Consider the following 13,753-nt stretch of genomic DNA (forward strand, 5'->3'; position numbering starts at 1 on the left):
GTTAAAGATGCATATATTTATATTATAATGTTGTAAAACAATTTGCTGTTTTTCAAATAGGTTTGAACGGTTGGTTAATTCCTTGCAAAACTTCATTTTCGACTTCCCGTGGACATATTCAATCATGCATACTGCAGCATTGGAATTGGTCCATATTGCTCAACCATTTTCCTAATCCACGATACAGTCCGGTGATATAATACCCAGCCCGAGAACAGTTTGACCATCCTTCTTGATCAAACGATGCTCCAACATCTTCATTATAACATGATCCATAATTCGCCGGGTGATTACCAGGTCGACAGCAATATGCTTCTGTGATTTGACCTAATTTGTTGTAACTTTTTCGATATAATCCGTTCAGAAAGTAACCAGTTGGGCAAAAACCCCACATATCGTCTCTATATATTATAAAAAAAGGAAATTAATGTATTTTTAAAAGTATTTTACACGGCGGATGCTTATTTTCATGCACTACCCAAACTTCTAATGAATTTTACTTGTATATTTGAGGCGAATGTTATGTATTATAATTATTGCGAGAGGAAAGGTTACTTCAACATACTCTCTCAAGTCATATGAAACGATTTCACACACGCCACTCTGGTTGAAAGCTGGTGTCGAATTACAGCATTTTGCCTCTTCAAGGTGACTAATGAGGTCGCTACGATTGCCAGGGGGAGGAGAGCTTCGATAAAATCCTGTGATGAAAAGATTATCCTCTGCGCATTTTGACCAACCTTTCTTGTCGAAACTGGTCGTCCAATTTGCAATTAAACACGGTGGAAGCAAAACTAAACATTGGCATTAAGGAATCATTGACATTAAGGAATAGACAACATTTTCACTTGTATACTGCAATAATGCAATGGAAAACGTGGAGAGAACAAAAACGTTCGGCACTAGCACTAGCTGGAAGCGAATGGTGTAAATTTCTTGTTCTGAACACGATATGATATTAACAGGTATAGTGACTCAGTGTCTTTCAACAATGCAAGATGGCCTTTTTCAACTTTATCAGAAATTTCAGAAAGTCAGAAATTTCTTCATATTTTCTTATCCCACGCTATATATTTGTGCATTTAAACTAAAAATAACATATTTGAAAAATCAAGTGTTTAATTTAAAAAATTGTAAATATTTCCTCTCATCTCATTTGACTCGTTTATGTTTGCTGCTTGTTTGGGATCATCATAAACACGCAACAAACCACCTAGCAACGCAAACATATATTGTAAAATGTTTTTCTACCTTTTCAACCATAACAAGATGATTGAATTCAGGGTTCGTTTCTTCATCAACTTCTTGAAGTGTCTTAGCGTTAAGCTCACATCGACCTTTACCGATTCCCGAGGTTTTGTAATTGGCTGACGCACACGATTCTCTTCTCAGACAATACATGCCGCATTCAAACTCGCTTCCTGCCTGTTTTGTCTCTATGACATTATTCGCCAAATATTTCTTCGCGTGTTTTCGAAACAATGCTTCTTTCCTGCATTGGACAGGCTGTGGTATTTGCAAAGCGAAATAAAACGCACAAAGTATCAGCAACACAGTCATTGTGACCAGTACGTGCGGACAAATGGAGGTACAGTTTATATTTACATGTGTATTACCGCTGTGAATGTGCCTGCGGTCGGCCATATTGTTAATATATTATACACTTAATATATGCTCCCGAGGGAAATAGTGAGTTTTGTTTTCCCAAGAGCCTGAATGTTTAACCTGTCTACAATAATTGGTAACTAATATATATTCGTAAATTACCCAACACCGCACAAATGAAATTTTAATTCGAAAACTCACTGGTTCACATTTGTGCATTTATTTTTCGCCCTCAGAGAAATGCGACTGAGTTAAAACAAGTTCAAATTTCCTTCCGAATATTAGTGCTCTGTAATCTTTTGAAAACTCATGCATCAAAAATATCTGGCAGCTGTGAAATGAACATTTTGAGACTTAAGCATATATACATGCAGTGAGGTTATGCAGACAATATGTTTTTACCATCTGCAAGCTTCAAACCTTCTGTGCAAGTCATTATATATCTTTTTGCACACCAACCAAATTTAATTGCCAGCACAACGAATTGCGCCTATATTTATGAATGCAAACTAATTTCTGCAGTAGGAATGCATTATTTTCATATGAAAAATTTAACGACATATATGTCACTTCAGTAGACATGTCGCGTGCATGCAACAGACCTTTTTCATGAAAACACGAAATTTGATTGGCTGGATAGTTTTGTGGAGCCAATTAAATTTCGTGTAACATGAGACTTTCCGCGTTTGACGTTATTATAAGAAAAGTCAATTGTCGGGATTTTCATCAGGGAATCCTAACTTCAGTGAATTTGTGACAACATATCCAAGTTGAATCATTAACTGTTTTATTACTGTACGTCCCTAGCTCCCTCATCATCAAAAAATAGTAATTGCTGTGCGTGCGTTGCAAATGCGATTATATATAGTTCTTTAAAGTCTCATTCCCATGCATTTCTCCCATGTACATATATCATTATGTTACAACTACGCGCTATAGCTACTCGGCTTTATTTTATCTATGAATGTGAAAAGTTGTCACACAATTTGTTTGCAATTTGGTTCAAACTGTTGATTTCTCTCAGAAAAACTTTGATTTCTTGAGCAAATTTGCTGCCTCTCATTCCCTTATTCAGTCATGTTGCAGCAACGAAATTTGTCGATATTGTTCAATCATGGTCCATATCCGCGATAAACGCCAGTGATATAATGCCCAGGCTGAGAACAGTTTGACCATCCTTCTTGATTGAACGATGTTCCAACATCTTCATCATAACACGATCCATACTTATCAGGATGAGTGATAGGTTTGCAACAATATGCTGTCTGGATTTGTCCTAATTTTCTGAAAGGTCCCCGATAAAGTCCGTTCTCTAAAATACGTACCTTTTCAAAGTCCCTTCCCACATTCTCTCGTCACACACGCTACTCTAAGCGTGGAACACTGGCGACGAATTACAGCATCTCGCTTCGTAAAGAGATGTGATATAATCATCTTCATCCCAGGCAGAACGCCGATAAAATCCTGTGATAAAAAGATTTTCCTTGTCGCATTTCGACCAGCCCTCGCTTCCAAAACTAATCCTCCAGTTTGCGATGGAACAGTTTGGATGTATAGCTAAATTTCGAACTTGAAAATGTGTAAATTGAATTGAGTTTCCACGTTACCATGTACTTCTAATCACTAAACGTGTAATTCGCAAATATTTAACGCAGAATTGTCAAGTCTTACTTGTTTGGTGCTGTATTTTTGTTGTTGAATTGCATGACGAGGCTGGATCTGAATATTTCTATAATCATTAGCAGGAAAACAAATTAAAATTTAATTTGCTTCTCATGAAACCATCTCTAAAACTATACATGTATTACTGTAAAGACAATCAATTTCAAAAAGAATTGGCTACGCACAACATAAATATATAAATATGCCCCCTAAAATTATCATGCATTTTCCTACGCCACTGGCAATGTCAGTTTGCTTGCGTCTTAACTTTAAAAATATCAGTGGAAATTTATATCGCAGAGTGTGCGAACGAATATCTATTCAGGATGACAGGAAAGAAGTATATTAGTTGTTGCAAAGCGCCTAGCAACGCAAATATATATTCTTAAATGCTTTTCTACCTTTCCAACCATAACAAGATGATCGAATTCAGGGTTCGTTTCTTCATCAACTTCTTGAAGTGTCTTGGCGTTGAGCTCACATCTACCTTTACCGATTCCCGAGGTTTTGTAATTGGCTGACGCACACGATTCTCTTCTCAGGCAATACATGCCGCATTCAAACTCGCTTCCTGCCTGTTTCGTCTCTATGACATTATTCGCCAAGTATTTCTTGGTGTGTTTTCGAAACAATGCTTCTTTTCTGCCTGGAACAGGCTGTGGTATTTGCAAAGCGAAATAAAACGCACAAAGTATCAGCAACGCAGTCATTGTCACCATCACATGCGGACAAATGAAATAAGTATTCTATGTTTTCAAAAATATATTACCGCTGCATGTGGATTTGCCTGCGGGGGACCATACAATGTACCTGTTAATTGTTTCCAATGAAAAACGTTGCAACTTCGCAACCTTCCCAAGCACCCCCGCGCGCTTAGTGCTTTCTCCGGAAGTACTTCAAAGAGCCGGGGAACGAGGCTGTTTCATTACCCCATGATTCATCACCACCTTGTCGTTTGCATGGTGACATCAACAAGTTAATTAGCTTGTAGGTACAACATGCACGTAACTTATTTAATGCCGCAAAGCTTTCGATCCGTTAACCTGAACCTTGGTCATTGCAATTGCATGTTAGTTAAGTCTTTCTTATTAGATCATGAAAAAAAAGATCATGGAAAGGAAATAATAAATTTCTGCAGAAAATATGTCTCTCAGGTATTTGTGTTTTTCTCTATGGTAATATTATGAACGTAGCTTTATTCAAACAATCGTTTTGAATTTCATTTTTCAAAACCCAGAAAAATTATTGTGGCGTATTAAGTAATTCAGACCACGGCAAGTAAATAAAGTAATCTCTGTGAAATAATTCATTTATTGAGTTATAAATTCTTGTTCTCACCAATACATCTGTAATTTTGCTGAGCACTCTGGTTTTTCAGTTTTTAATTTGGCCGCGTAAGCCATTCGTGTAGACGTAAATATAGTTAAAGGATCATTCCATTAGCAAACCCTAAGTTCTAACACCTAAATAATTTGTAGCAAATATCAAATTAAATTATTCTCCTGATTCTAAGTTTCTAAGTATATAAATATATACATACACATATAAATAAATATATATATTTATATATACAGCGTTATTTTCCTGAAATATTAGCAGGATATGTTGTGAAACTAACGTTAGCTCTAGGGATTTCAGCTACTTTATTGCAACGTTGTTACTAAAATAAATATAAGGTATTTTAGCTGGCTTCACAGGCTGGGAAATGAATGTTATTCTGGTGGTTTGACAATAACCAGGAAATAGAACTGTACAAGCTGTGAAAACTATAAAACCCAATATTGACGTGCTTCGTTACTGAACAAGAATATATCCAAATGTGACCAAATCTTTGCCTCCATTATCGGGATTCCAGCTTGGGTGGGCATAATTTCCGCAAGTTTTTCCATCGATCCAAATTCCATAGCCAATCCATGAATCACAGCTATAACAATCATTATTTTCATTGGCAAAAAGTCCAATTCGCATTGCTGTTATTAAATTAACATTAAACCCTTCCCTGTTGCAGTTCTTTTGTAGTGAGGAGTCAGCGATCAGAGATTTCCATGCTTCTCTGCCAGCGGTCGTTGCCCTGAATTGATCGTCAGTGATCACACTGTACAGCGAACTTGCTGTGTAGTTAAAGGTCATCCATTTTCTGTCTCCGTTATACGACATACCCAGGCATATCTTTGTGAACGGAGTATTCCAGTGCGAAGCCAACTTGCTTTCTTTCTCTGTCAGTCCTTCCAGACCATCTTGTATCGCATATGTCTCGTTATTCGTCCAAAGAGGAGAATTGTAAATGAAAGTGTCCTATGGTATAAGAATGTTATAAACGCCTGATATTTATGTCATTCTCGTATCTAGAACCCCTCTTACATGTGACTGTGTCTGCAAGACTATGTGCTCAAGCGACAACCAAACTGTTACTCACAAAACATGGCTTTCAGATACTGCGCATGCTCTAAGTACCTATATATTATAGCCTAAGTAACAATTTACTAGTTACCAATCTGATGAACGTACATTTTTCCCATCCATCTTCATGACTAGTGTCCAGCCTCCTCCACCACATGCTGCAATGTTGGCCATGTGACAGTACACGTCATAGTACTGATTAGTAGCAATTGAATTTAGAGTGTAAACTCCATTGATTGCTTTTCTGAAACAGTAATTACATGATCACTCGCATGAGTGCAATATTTCTAAGACACGTGACTATTATTCGTAACAAGGTAAAAAATACTCACTGAAACCTTTGCATACAAACCTATTTTTCTTTAGCACATCTTTGCACGAAAGACGACGTTCCTCGCTTTGCGTAGGTTCTAAAATAAGGTTCTTGAATTCAAACTGAGATGTTTCTGAAGTTGAACTGAAGATGAACTGAAGTTCGTTCATGCAAGAAGCAACATCATGCTTCCTCAAGGTAACTAATGAGGTCACTATCATTGCCAGGGGGAGGAGAGCTTAGATAAAATCCTGTGATGAATAGATTCTCTCCTGCGCATCTTGAACAACCTTTTTTGTCGAAACTGATCGTCATCCAATTTGCAATGCAACATCATGGAAGCATTGTTGTTGACATTCATTTTCACTTGCAATAATGCACCAAGAAATGTCATTCAGTGGAAAGAACAAAAAAGTTCGGCACAAGCTGGAAGCAAATACTGTAAATTTCTTGTTCTGAACCTGATATGATCTCCTCTATTTTGTAAAATGTTGAAAATAGCCAGGTGTTGGTGATATACAGCCGAATCGAGCCAGCAAACTTTGGTAGCTTAAATGCGGTTCTCCACCAGGCGGAATTTTTTAATCGAACGAAATTTGTCCCTTCACTTTCTTTTAAATTGCGAGAATTCGACTGTAGCGGTTTCCCTTGACAGATTAGAATTAAAAAGAAAATCACGCGAAAAATTTCGTTCGATCGAAAAGTTTCGCCTTGTGGAAAACCGCCCTTACTTGTTGAATTGTGCACATTCTTTCAAAAATGCAGAACCGACTTAATGGGAAATCGGCAAGGCTTACCTGTTTGTTTTGGAATTTCATGCTTCGCATTGTGTGAGGAAACAGGTTCTGATAAGCCCTTCAAATAAAAAATTGAACTTTTGCTATGATACAAGCTTCACTGATCTAAAATAATAAACTGAACCGCACGAGCCCAAACACCTCACCGCTTTTCGGCCTGGGGGCGGTTGTATCAAGCCCGTTTAGCTTAAACGGTGGATAAGTCAAAATTAAATAGCGCTCTTAGATCTTTCTTGAATGAGTGAATTTGAATATTATGCACAGAATATGTAGTTGTAAAAAGTATCTTTGTATTGAGGTTAAAAAAATTTAGTTCGCTTGTTGAATAAAACGATAGACTTGCTTTCTGTTTTGAATTTAACCACCGTTTAAGCTAAACGGGCTTGATACAACCGACACCTGCCCTTCTGGCCGTGTTGTAAATTTACACTAAAGATAGCATATTTGAAACATCAAGTGTTTGATTTGGAAAATTGTAAATCTTTTCTCTTATCTCATTTGACTCGTTTATGTTTGCGCCTTGTTAGAGTTTTACATTCGGCGATACCTTAGTGTTGGCACGGGGTTATCATAAACATGCAACAAACGACTTAGCAACGCAAATATATATTGTAATGTTTTCTACCTTTTCAACAATAACGAGATGATTGAATTCAGGGTTCGCTTCTTCATCAACTTCTTGAAGCGCCTTGGCGTTGAGCTCACATCGACCTTTACCGATTCCCGAGGTTTTGTAATTGGCTGACGCACACGATTCTTTTCTCAGGCAATACATGCCGCATTCAGACTCGCTTCCTGCCTGTTTTGTCTCTATGACATTATTTGCCAAGTATTTCTTCGCGTGTTTTCGAAACAATGCTTCTTTCCTGCATTGGACAGGCTGTGGTATTTGCAAAACGAAATATAAAGCACAAAATATCATCAGCGCAGTCATTGTGACCATGCAGTACGTCCGGACAAGAGAAAGTATTCTATCGGTTTTCAAAATTATATTACCGCTGTGAATGTGTCCGCGTAAGATAATGCATGCAAAGAACCCGTTAATTGTCCCCTTAAAAAATACGGTCGGCCACATTGTGACGAGACCCAATTTAGTATTCTTTCGTTGCCCTAAATATTCTTAGAAACACAGTTGAAGACTGAAACCAATTTCCCAAGAATTGAGTATTAGTTTTGGAGGAAAATGGCAGAAAACATGGCTCTCCGGTTTGCTTTGAATTTTGTTTTGAACTAAATTATGTTTAGGCTAACAAAAAACGTCTCCTTGTGGCGTATTTAATAATTCCAATTCATGCTGACGTCTTTGGCTAATGCACTAATGACTAATGACTATTTACACGTATTAGTAAATTGTTTTTGTCAACTTTTTTTAAAAACACAAAGCACTTTGCTAAACATCTAGCTACTTATCTAAACGTGGGTTGAAATGGAATTTAAGGAAAATCTGTCCTCAATAATTAGTAGCTAATATTCAATGGTAGCTGTAGTCAATTGGGACTATGTCCTGTGCGGGTGGCTCTTGCCAAATTGTAAATATTTTATTTCTGCAATAGAGTGATTAGAAAGAAAGAAAGAAAAGAAATATATATTCGCAAATTACCCGACGGCAGAAATTAGTGTTTATGAAAATTTAACTCGAAAAACTCACTGATTCACATTTGTGCATTTCTGTTTTGCTCTCAGAGAAAAATGCTACTGAATAAGTTAAAACAAGTCCAAATTTTTCTCCGAATACACGTACTCTGTAATCTTTTGAAAACTTATCAAAAATATCTGGCAGCTGTGAAATGCCCATTTTGAGACTTCAGCATAAACACATGCAAGTTTATTAATTTAGACAATTTATCTTTACCGTCTGCAAGCTTCAAATCTTCAATATGCAAATCATATTTTGTTAGGAATTTGCTCACTAAATTGGAATTCCGAGTCTAAAGAATTGCGAACTAATCTCAGCAGTAGAAGTGCATGAATTAGTTTAGTATGCTCGTATGAAGAATTTTGGCGACATATGCTACTTTAGTAGACATGTTGCATGCATGTAATTTTTGGAATTTTCACCAGTAAATCCGCAAATCCCAAGTTGAGTGAATTGAATTTGTGGCAAATATCAAAGTATTAACTGTTATATTTTACTGTGCGTTACTGTATTCACATCCCTCCGCTTATCATCATTATAGTATTTGCTGTGCGTGCGTTGCAAATGCGATTATTTCTTCAAAGTCTCATTCCCATGCATCTCCCATGTACATATATCATTATGTTAAAACTACGTGCTTTGGCGCCATTCGGCTTTATCTTATCTATGAATGTGAAAAGTTGACGGTTTAAGTAACTGAGTAATGAATGGTTTTCTCGGCTTATGTCACATGAATTAACTGATTTAACTTTTCAAAAAGCTATGGCCCATGCCCTTCAATGTGTTCCCCACTAATTTTTGTTCGACACAAATAATTGTTCGTTTGCATATGCGGCGCACTGCATTTTGAATTATTTCAGGCTGCTGCCGCAAAACATTGATTTCATCGATCGATTATTCTCTGTCGTAGCTCATCGAGTTAGATGCTGTCCTCCACGCTAGAAACAACCTTCACGGATCCCATCGATGTATCCCTTTCTAAGTATTAGAGAGGGGATCGAGTATATCTATTTAGCGAATGTTTTGTAGAGAAATAAAATGAATGCTTACACAAAGCCGCCTAGGGTTGTGTCAGAACATTATTTTATCGTCATACTGAATCCATACTTCATCCAAGGTATTGTGCGGTGAGGCGAGCAGTGAGAATATATTTATTACAAATCGGATCATTGAGAAGAAAAGAATATGTTTGCGGAAAACATCACTTTTATTACAGTGGCGGATTCTGGGTGAGTCAGAATAAGTTAAATGACCTATAATTTCCAATTCAAAATGTCTTGCTAATAATTAACGCTATTGGTCGTCTTACTAGCAACGCTAATTTTTTTGCAACGTTGTTAGTAAATAAAATTATTATCTATTTAACTGACTTTACAAGCTGGGAAATTTTTGTTATTTAGGTAGTATGACAATAAACCAAGAAATAGAACTGTATAAGCTGCGGTGAAAACTATAAAACCAAATATTGATGTGCTTCGTTACTGAACAAGAATATATCCAAATGTGACGAAATCTTTGCCTCCATTATCGGGATCCCAGTTTGGGTGGGCATAATTTCCGCAAGTTTTTCTATTGATCCAAATTCCATAGCCAATCCGTGAATCGCACGAGTTACAATCCTTTTCTTGATTGGCAAATAATCCAATTCGTATTTTCGAAATGACATTAAACCCTTCCCTGTTGCAGTTCCTTTGTAGTGACGAGTCCCTGACCAGCGATTTCCATGCTGCCCAGCCAGCGGTAGTTGCCCTAAATGTGCCGTCAGCTATCGCACTGTACAGCGAATTGGCGGTGTAGTCGAAGGTCATCCATTTTCTGTTTCCGTTATACGACATGCCCAGGCAAACCTTAGTGAACGGTGTTTTCCAGTACGAAGCCAATTTGCTTTCTTTCTCTGTCAGTCCTTCCAGACCATCTTGTATCGCGTGTGTCTCCTTGTTTGTCCAAAGAGGAGAATTGTAAATGAATGTGTCCTATGGTATAAGGATGCAATAAACGTCTGGTGTTTTATGTCATTCTCATACCCGGAACCTTTCTAACAGGTTACTGAGTCTGCAAGACAATATACTCAAGCAACAGGCAGACGTACTGGAACTTACAATAACATGTCTGACACATAATGAGCAATAAGTAGTATACATTCTAGCAAGAACGGCCCAAGATCGTTATGTAGAGGGGGGGGGGCGAATATTCATATATTCACGTTCAGCATTATTAGTTCCTTTAGGAATTGTTTCTTTTTATAACATGAATTTATGAATATTACTACCGCGCCACTCAAACGATCTTCCTTCTTGTAGCCGAGCTAAATAAGCAAATAAAACGCTCTGGGTGCCAGAATGGCATGATGAAGGTGATAATGTGTGTTGACTAGTTACCAATCTGCTGCACGTACATTTTCCCCATTCATCTTCATGACTAGTGTCCAGCCTCCTCCGCCACATGCCGTAATGTTGGCCATGTGACAGTACACGTCATAGGACTGATTAGTAGCGATTGAATTCAGAGTGTAAACTCCATTGATTGCTTTTCTGAAACAGTAAGTACATGATCGCTCGCATGAGTGAAATATTCTTAAGCTACGTGACTATTATCCGTCACAATGTAAAACATACTCAATGGCCACTGCAAGCTTTACGTACAAACCTATTTTTCTTCAGCACATCTTTGCACGATGATAAACGACGATACTCCTCGCTTTGCACAGGTTCTAAAATAAGATACTTGTAATCAAAATGAAGTTTGTTCATGTTGGTTTATGCATTTACTACAAAAACAACACGTCGGCACTTCAGGACTTCATAATTATGTGCTTCCAGATAAACGATAAGACTAACCTTGCAACTGCGTTTCAATCGATTTTCTTCTCTAAGGGAGAAGATAAACTTGAGAGGAATATTCAGTACAAATCGAGGTTATAACTTATAAATGATGTACATAACTCACCTTTTCAATTTCAATAACAAGGTGGTTGAATTCAGGATTTGTTTCCTCATCGCCGTTAGACGTCTCTTGAATAGCATCGTTGTTGAGCTCACAGCGACCTTTGCCAATTCCAGATATTTTGTAATTCACAGAGGCACACGATTCTTTCCTAACACAATGCAGGCCGCATTCAAATTCGCTTTCTGCCTGTTTCGTATCGATTACATGATTCGCCAGGTATTTTTTGGCGTGTATGCGAAACACAGCCGATTCTGTTAAGCATTCGCTTAGTTGAGTTAGCTCCGACGAGAAAAACAACGCGCAAATTGTCAGCAAAGTTGCCATTGTGTACCGAGCGATATTCGAATTTCAGTAGAGTGGAATCACCTGTTAGTCCCATACTAATTTGAATGGCCTCGTTCGGATGATTGTGGAAGACGCAAGCCAATTGGCTCACGTTCCCCACAAAAAATGGCTCTCCCACATCTCAAATACAATGGATATCCACGAAGAAAATTGATAGGATTTTAATCGTAATTGCGGTGAAAATGTCAAGGTGGCCGATGGAATAGAATATTTCTATGTGTATGCAGCAAACAATGACCGATTTGAAAACGGAAATCTGAAAGACAAATTTTCATCCGAACTATTCCACATCGGAGTCTAGGTAATTGTCGAGAGTCGAGAGTCGAGAGTAAAAGGTCGAGAGTCGAGAGTCGAGAGTAAAAGGTCGAGAGTCGAGAGTAAAATGTCGAGAGTCGATTTCGCGCACAAAATAATGTTTTTATTGTTATGTATTAAGTTTACTTTTACTTATATTCACTGCACGTTACCTATGCTAAGAGACTATGGTGACACTGTTTTTTTATCAATTGACGCTTTATGTTTCAACTTCCGACATGGATGCGTCAAGTGACAGAACTCGACGCACACCTTGCGCTTTTTGTCACGTTTATCAAGCGCGATCGATTCTGTTAAAGATTATATACTCATATTTCTGAGCGTTTTAGCATTTCTGACACACACGCATGTAGACCTCCACGAAATAAAATGCCTGCATCAGCTGCATGCTTTGCAAAATATGTTCGCATCTGAGTGCTTGAATACGCCACAGACAGCGATGTTTGTAAGTGTTATATAGATCTTGCCTTCCTTTATCTGACCCTTCAGATAAAGGTCAATCACAGCAGGTAAAAGTCTAAAAGTAAAAGTCTATAAAAGAAACTAGTGTGAAAAGGGCGTGTTTGTTTGATGAACAAGTCGCAGTATATTTCATTTACGTTACGTTGCTCGCTTCTAGGGCTTTCGCCAGAGCCACGTCTTCGGACTCATTTGGTATTCATTTTCCTCGCCCGAGTTTCCCGAGTTACCGCTCAAAATATCGGAATATAACCGTTTCAACATTTTTTTATATTTATGCAACACTTTTAAAGACAGAATCGATCGTTTCATAAACGAGACAAAAAGCGCAAGGTGTGCGTCGAGTTCTGTCACTTGACGCATCCATGTCGGAAGTTGAAACATAAAGCGTCAATTGATAAAAAAACAGTGTCACCATAGTCTCTTGGCATAGGTAACGTGCTATGAATATAAGTAAAAGTAAACCTAACACATAAATAGAAACATCATTTTGTGCGCGAAATCGACTCTTGACATTTTACTCTCGACTCTCGACATTTTACTCTCGACTCTCGACTCTCGACAATTACCTAGACTCTCCACATCGGTGAAAATAACTTAATTAAGAAAAACGGAACGAAGGCTAAAAAAAAACACTTCACATAGTCTCGTATCGACACTAGCCTATGGCCGTAACTTATTGTAAGAAATCATTATTCTTGTATTGTAAACCGTAAATAATTACAAAACACTATAGTCTATATGATTTATTATTTGTATCAGTATTGAAATTTAAAATTAAATTGCCAATAGTTTTTAAATGCGCGTGCATGTATTGATACTGCCAATTTACTGCCAGACGAGAGATTATTTCATCATCTCGGCGCTAGTGCACTTAAAAAAACACTTAAGGAAGTCGATGAAGAAATGATGTCGTTAATTTCCGTATTTAAATTAAAGTACTGGTGCCGCTTGTGTGAAAGCCGGATAGCGCTATCCACCGCCCGCTGTTTGCTATAACTTTAATTAAATCGTAGTATTCCTAAAAAGAGGATCCTCTTTATTAATTGTTGCTTCTAAAGATGAAATTTTATCGCTTTTCGAGCATTTTTATAACGGTTGAAAAAATCATTTATCCGGTGGATAGCGGCGCCATCTGGCTTTCGTACAACCGGCCCTAGAAGCCTATGAAGGAAATGAGTAGAATCCGGGAAGTGCGCTTGGCCAGCGTTTTTTAACTGATGTTTCTCGTTGCAAGGTTTAAGGATAGTTTAAACATTGTACATCTAGTGTTTT

General features: G+C 37.7%; 2 protein-coding genes across 2 annotated transcripts; both read right to left on the reverse strand.

Annotated features, from left to right (window-relative positions):
- Nucleotides 1-4,857: 4,857 nt before the first annotated feature.
- On the reverse strand, nt 4,858-6,065 carry LOC114520231 (uncharacterized skeletal organic matrix protein 5-like). The gene is made up of 3 exons (XM_028540460.1): nt 6,020-6,065; nt 5,776-5,911; nt 4,858-5,562 (listed from the first exon to the last, which is right to left on the reverse strand). Exons 2-3 carry the CDS (start codon nt 5,839-5,841, stop codon nt 5,062-5,064), a joined length of 567 nt encoding a protein of 188 aa, XP_028396261.1. The 5' UTR covers nt 5,842-5,911; nt 6,020-6,065; the 3' UTR covers nt 4,858-5,061.
- Nucleotides 6,066-9,835: 3,770 nt separating this feature from the next.
- On the reverse strand, nt 9,836-11,697 carry LOC114520158. The gene is made up of 5 exons (XM_028540383.1): nt 11,360-11,697; nt 11,251-11,281; nt 11,060-11,123; nt 10,809-10,944; nt 9,836-10,386 (listed from the first exon to the last, which is right to left on the reverse strand). The coding sequence occupies exons 1-5, from the start codon at nt 11,681-11,683 to the stop codon at nt 9,892-9,894; spliced, it is 1,050 nt and encodes a 349-aa protein (XP_028396184.1). The 5' UTR covers nt 11,684-11,697; the 3' UTR covers nt 9,836-9,891.
- Nucleotides 11,698-13,753: the final 2,056 nt, after the last annotated feature.

The sequence above is a fragment of the Dendronephthya gigantea genome, unplaced genomic scaffold (genome assembly GCF_004324835.1).
Source record: "Dendronephthya gigantea isolate DGI-Jeju-01 unplaced genomic scaffold, DenGig_1.0 000015F, whole genome shotgun sequence".
Taxonomy (NCBI): Eukaryota; Metazoa; Cnidaria; class Anthozoa; order Malacalcyonacea; family Nephtheidae; genus Dendronephthya; species Dendronephthya gigantea.

Excerpts from the sequence above, each read along its gene's own strand:
- LOC114520158 (XM_028540383.1), bottom strand. The coding sequence starts at position 11,683 with ATGGCAACTTTGCTGACAATTTGCGCGTTGTTTTTCTCGTCGGAGCTA. Across the intron at positions 11,282-11,359 it reads TTGTTATTGAAATTGAAAAG|AGAAGAAAATCGATTGAAAC; the intron begins GTGAGTTATGTA and ends CTTCTCCCTTAG. Across the intron at positions 10,945-11,059 it reads GATGTGCTGAAGAAAAATAG|AAAAGCAATCAATGGAGTTT; the intron begins GTTTGTACGTAA and ends TTACTGTTTCAG.
- LOC114520231 (XM_028540460.1), bottom strand. The coding sequence starts at position 5,841 with ATGGCCAACATTGCAGCATGTGGTGGAGGAGGCTGGACACTAGTCATG. Across the intron at positions 5,563-5,775 it reads TGAAGATGGATGGGAAAAAT|GACACTTTCATTTACAATTC; the intron begins GTACGTTCATCA and ends CTTATACCATAG.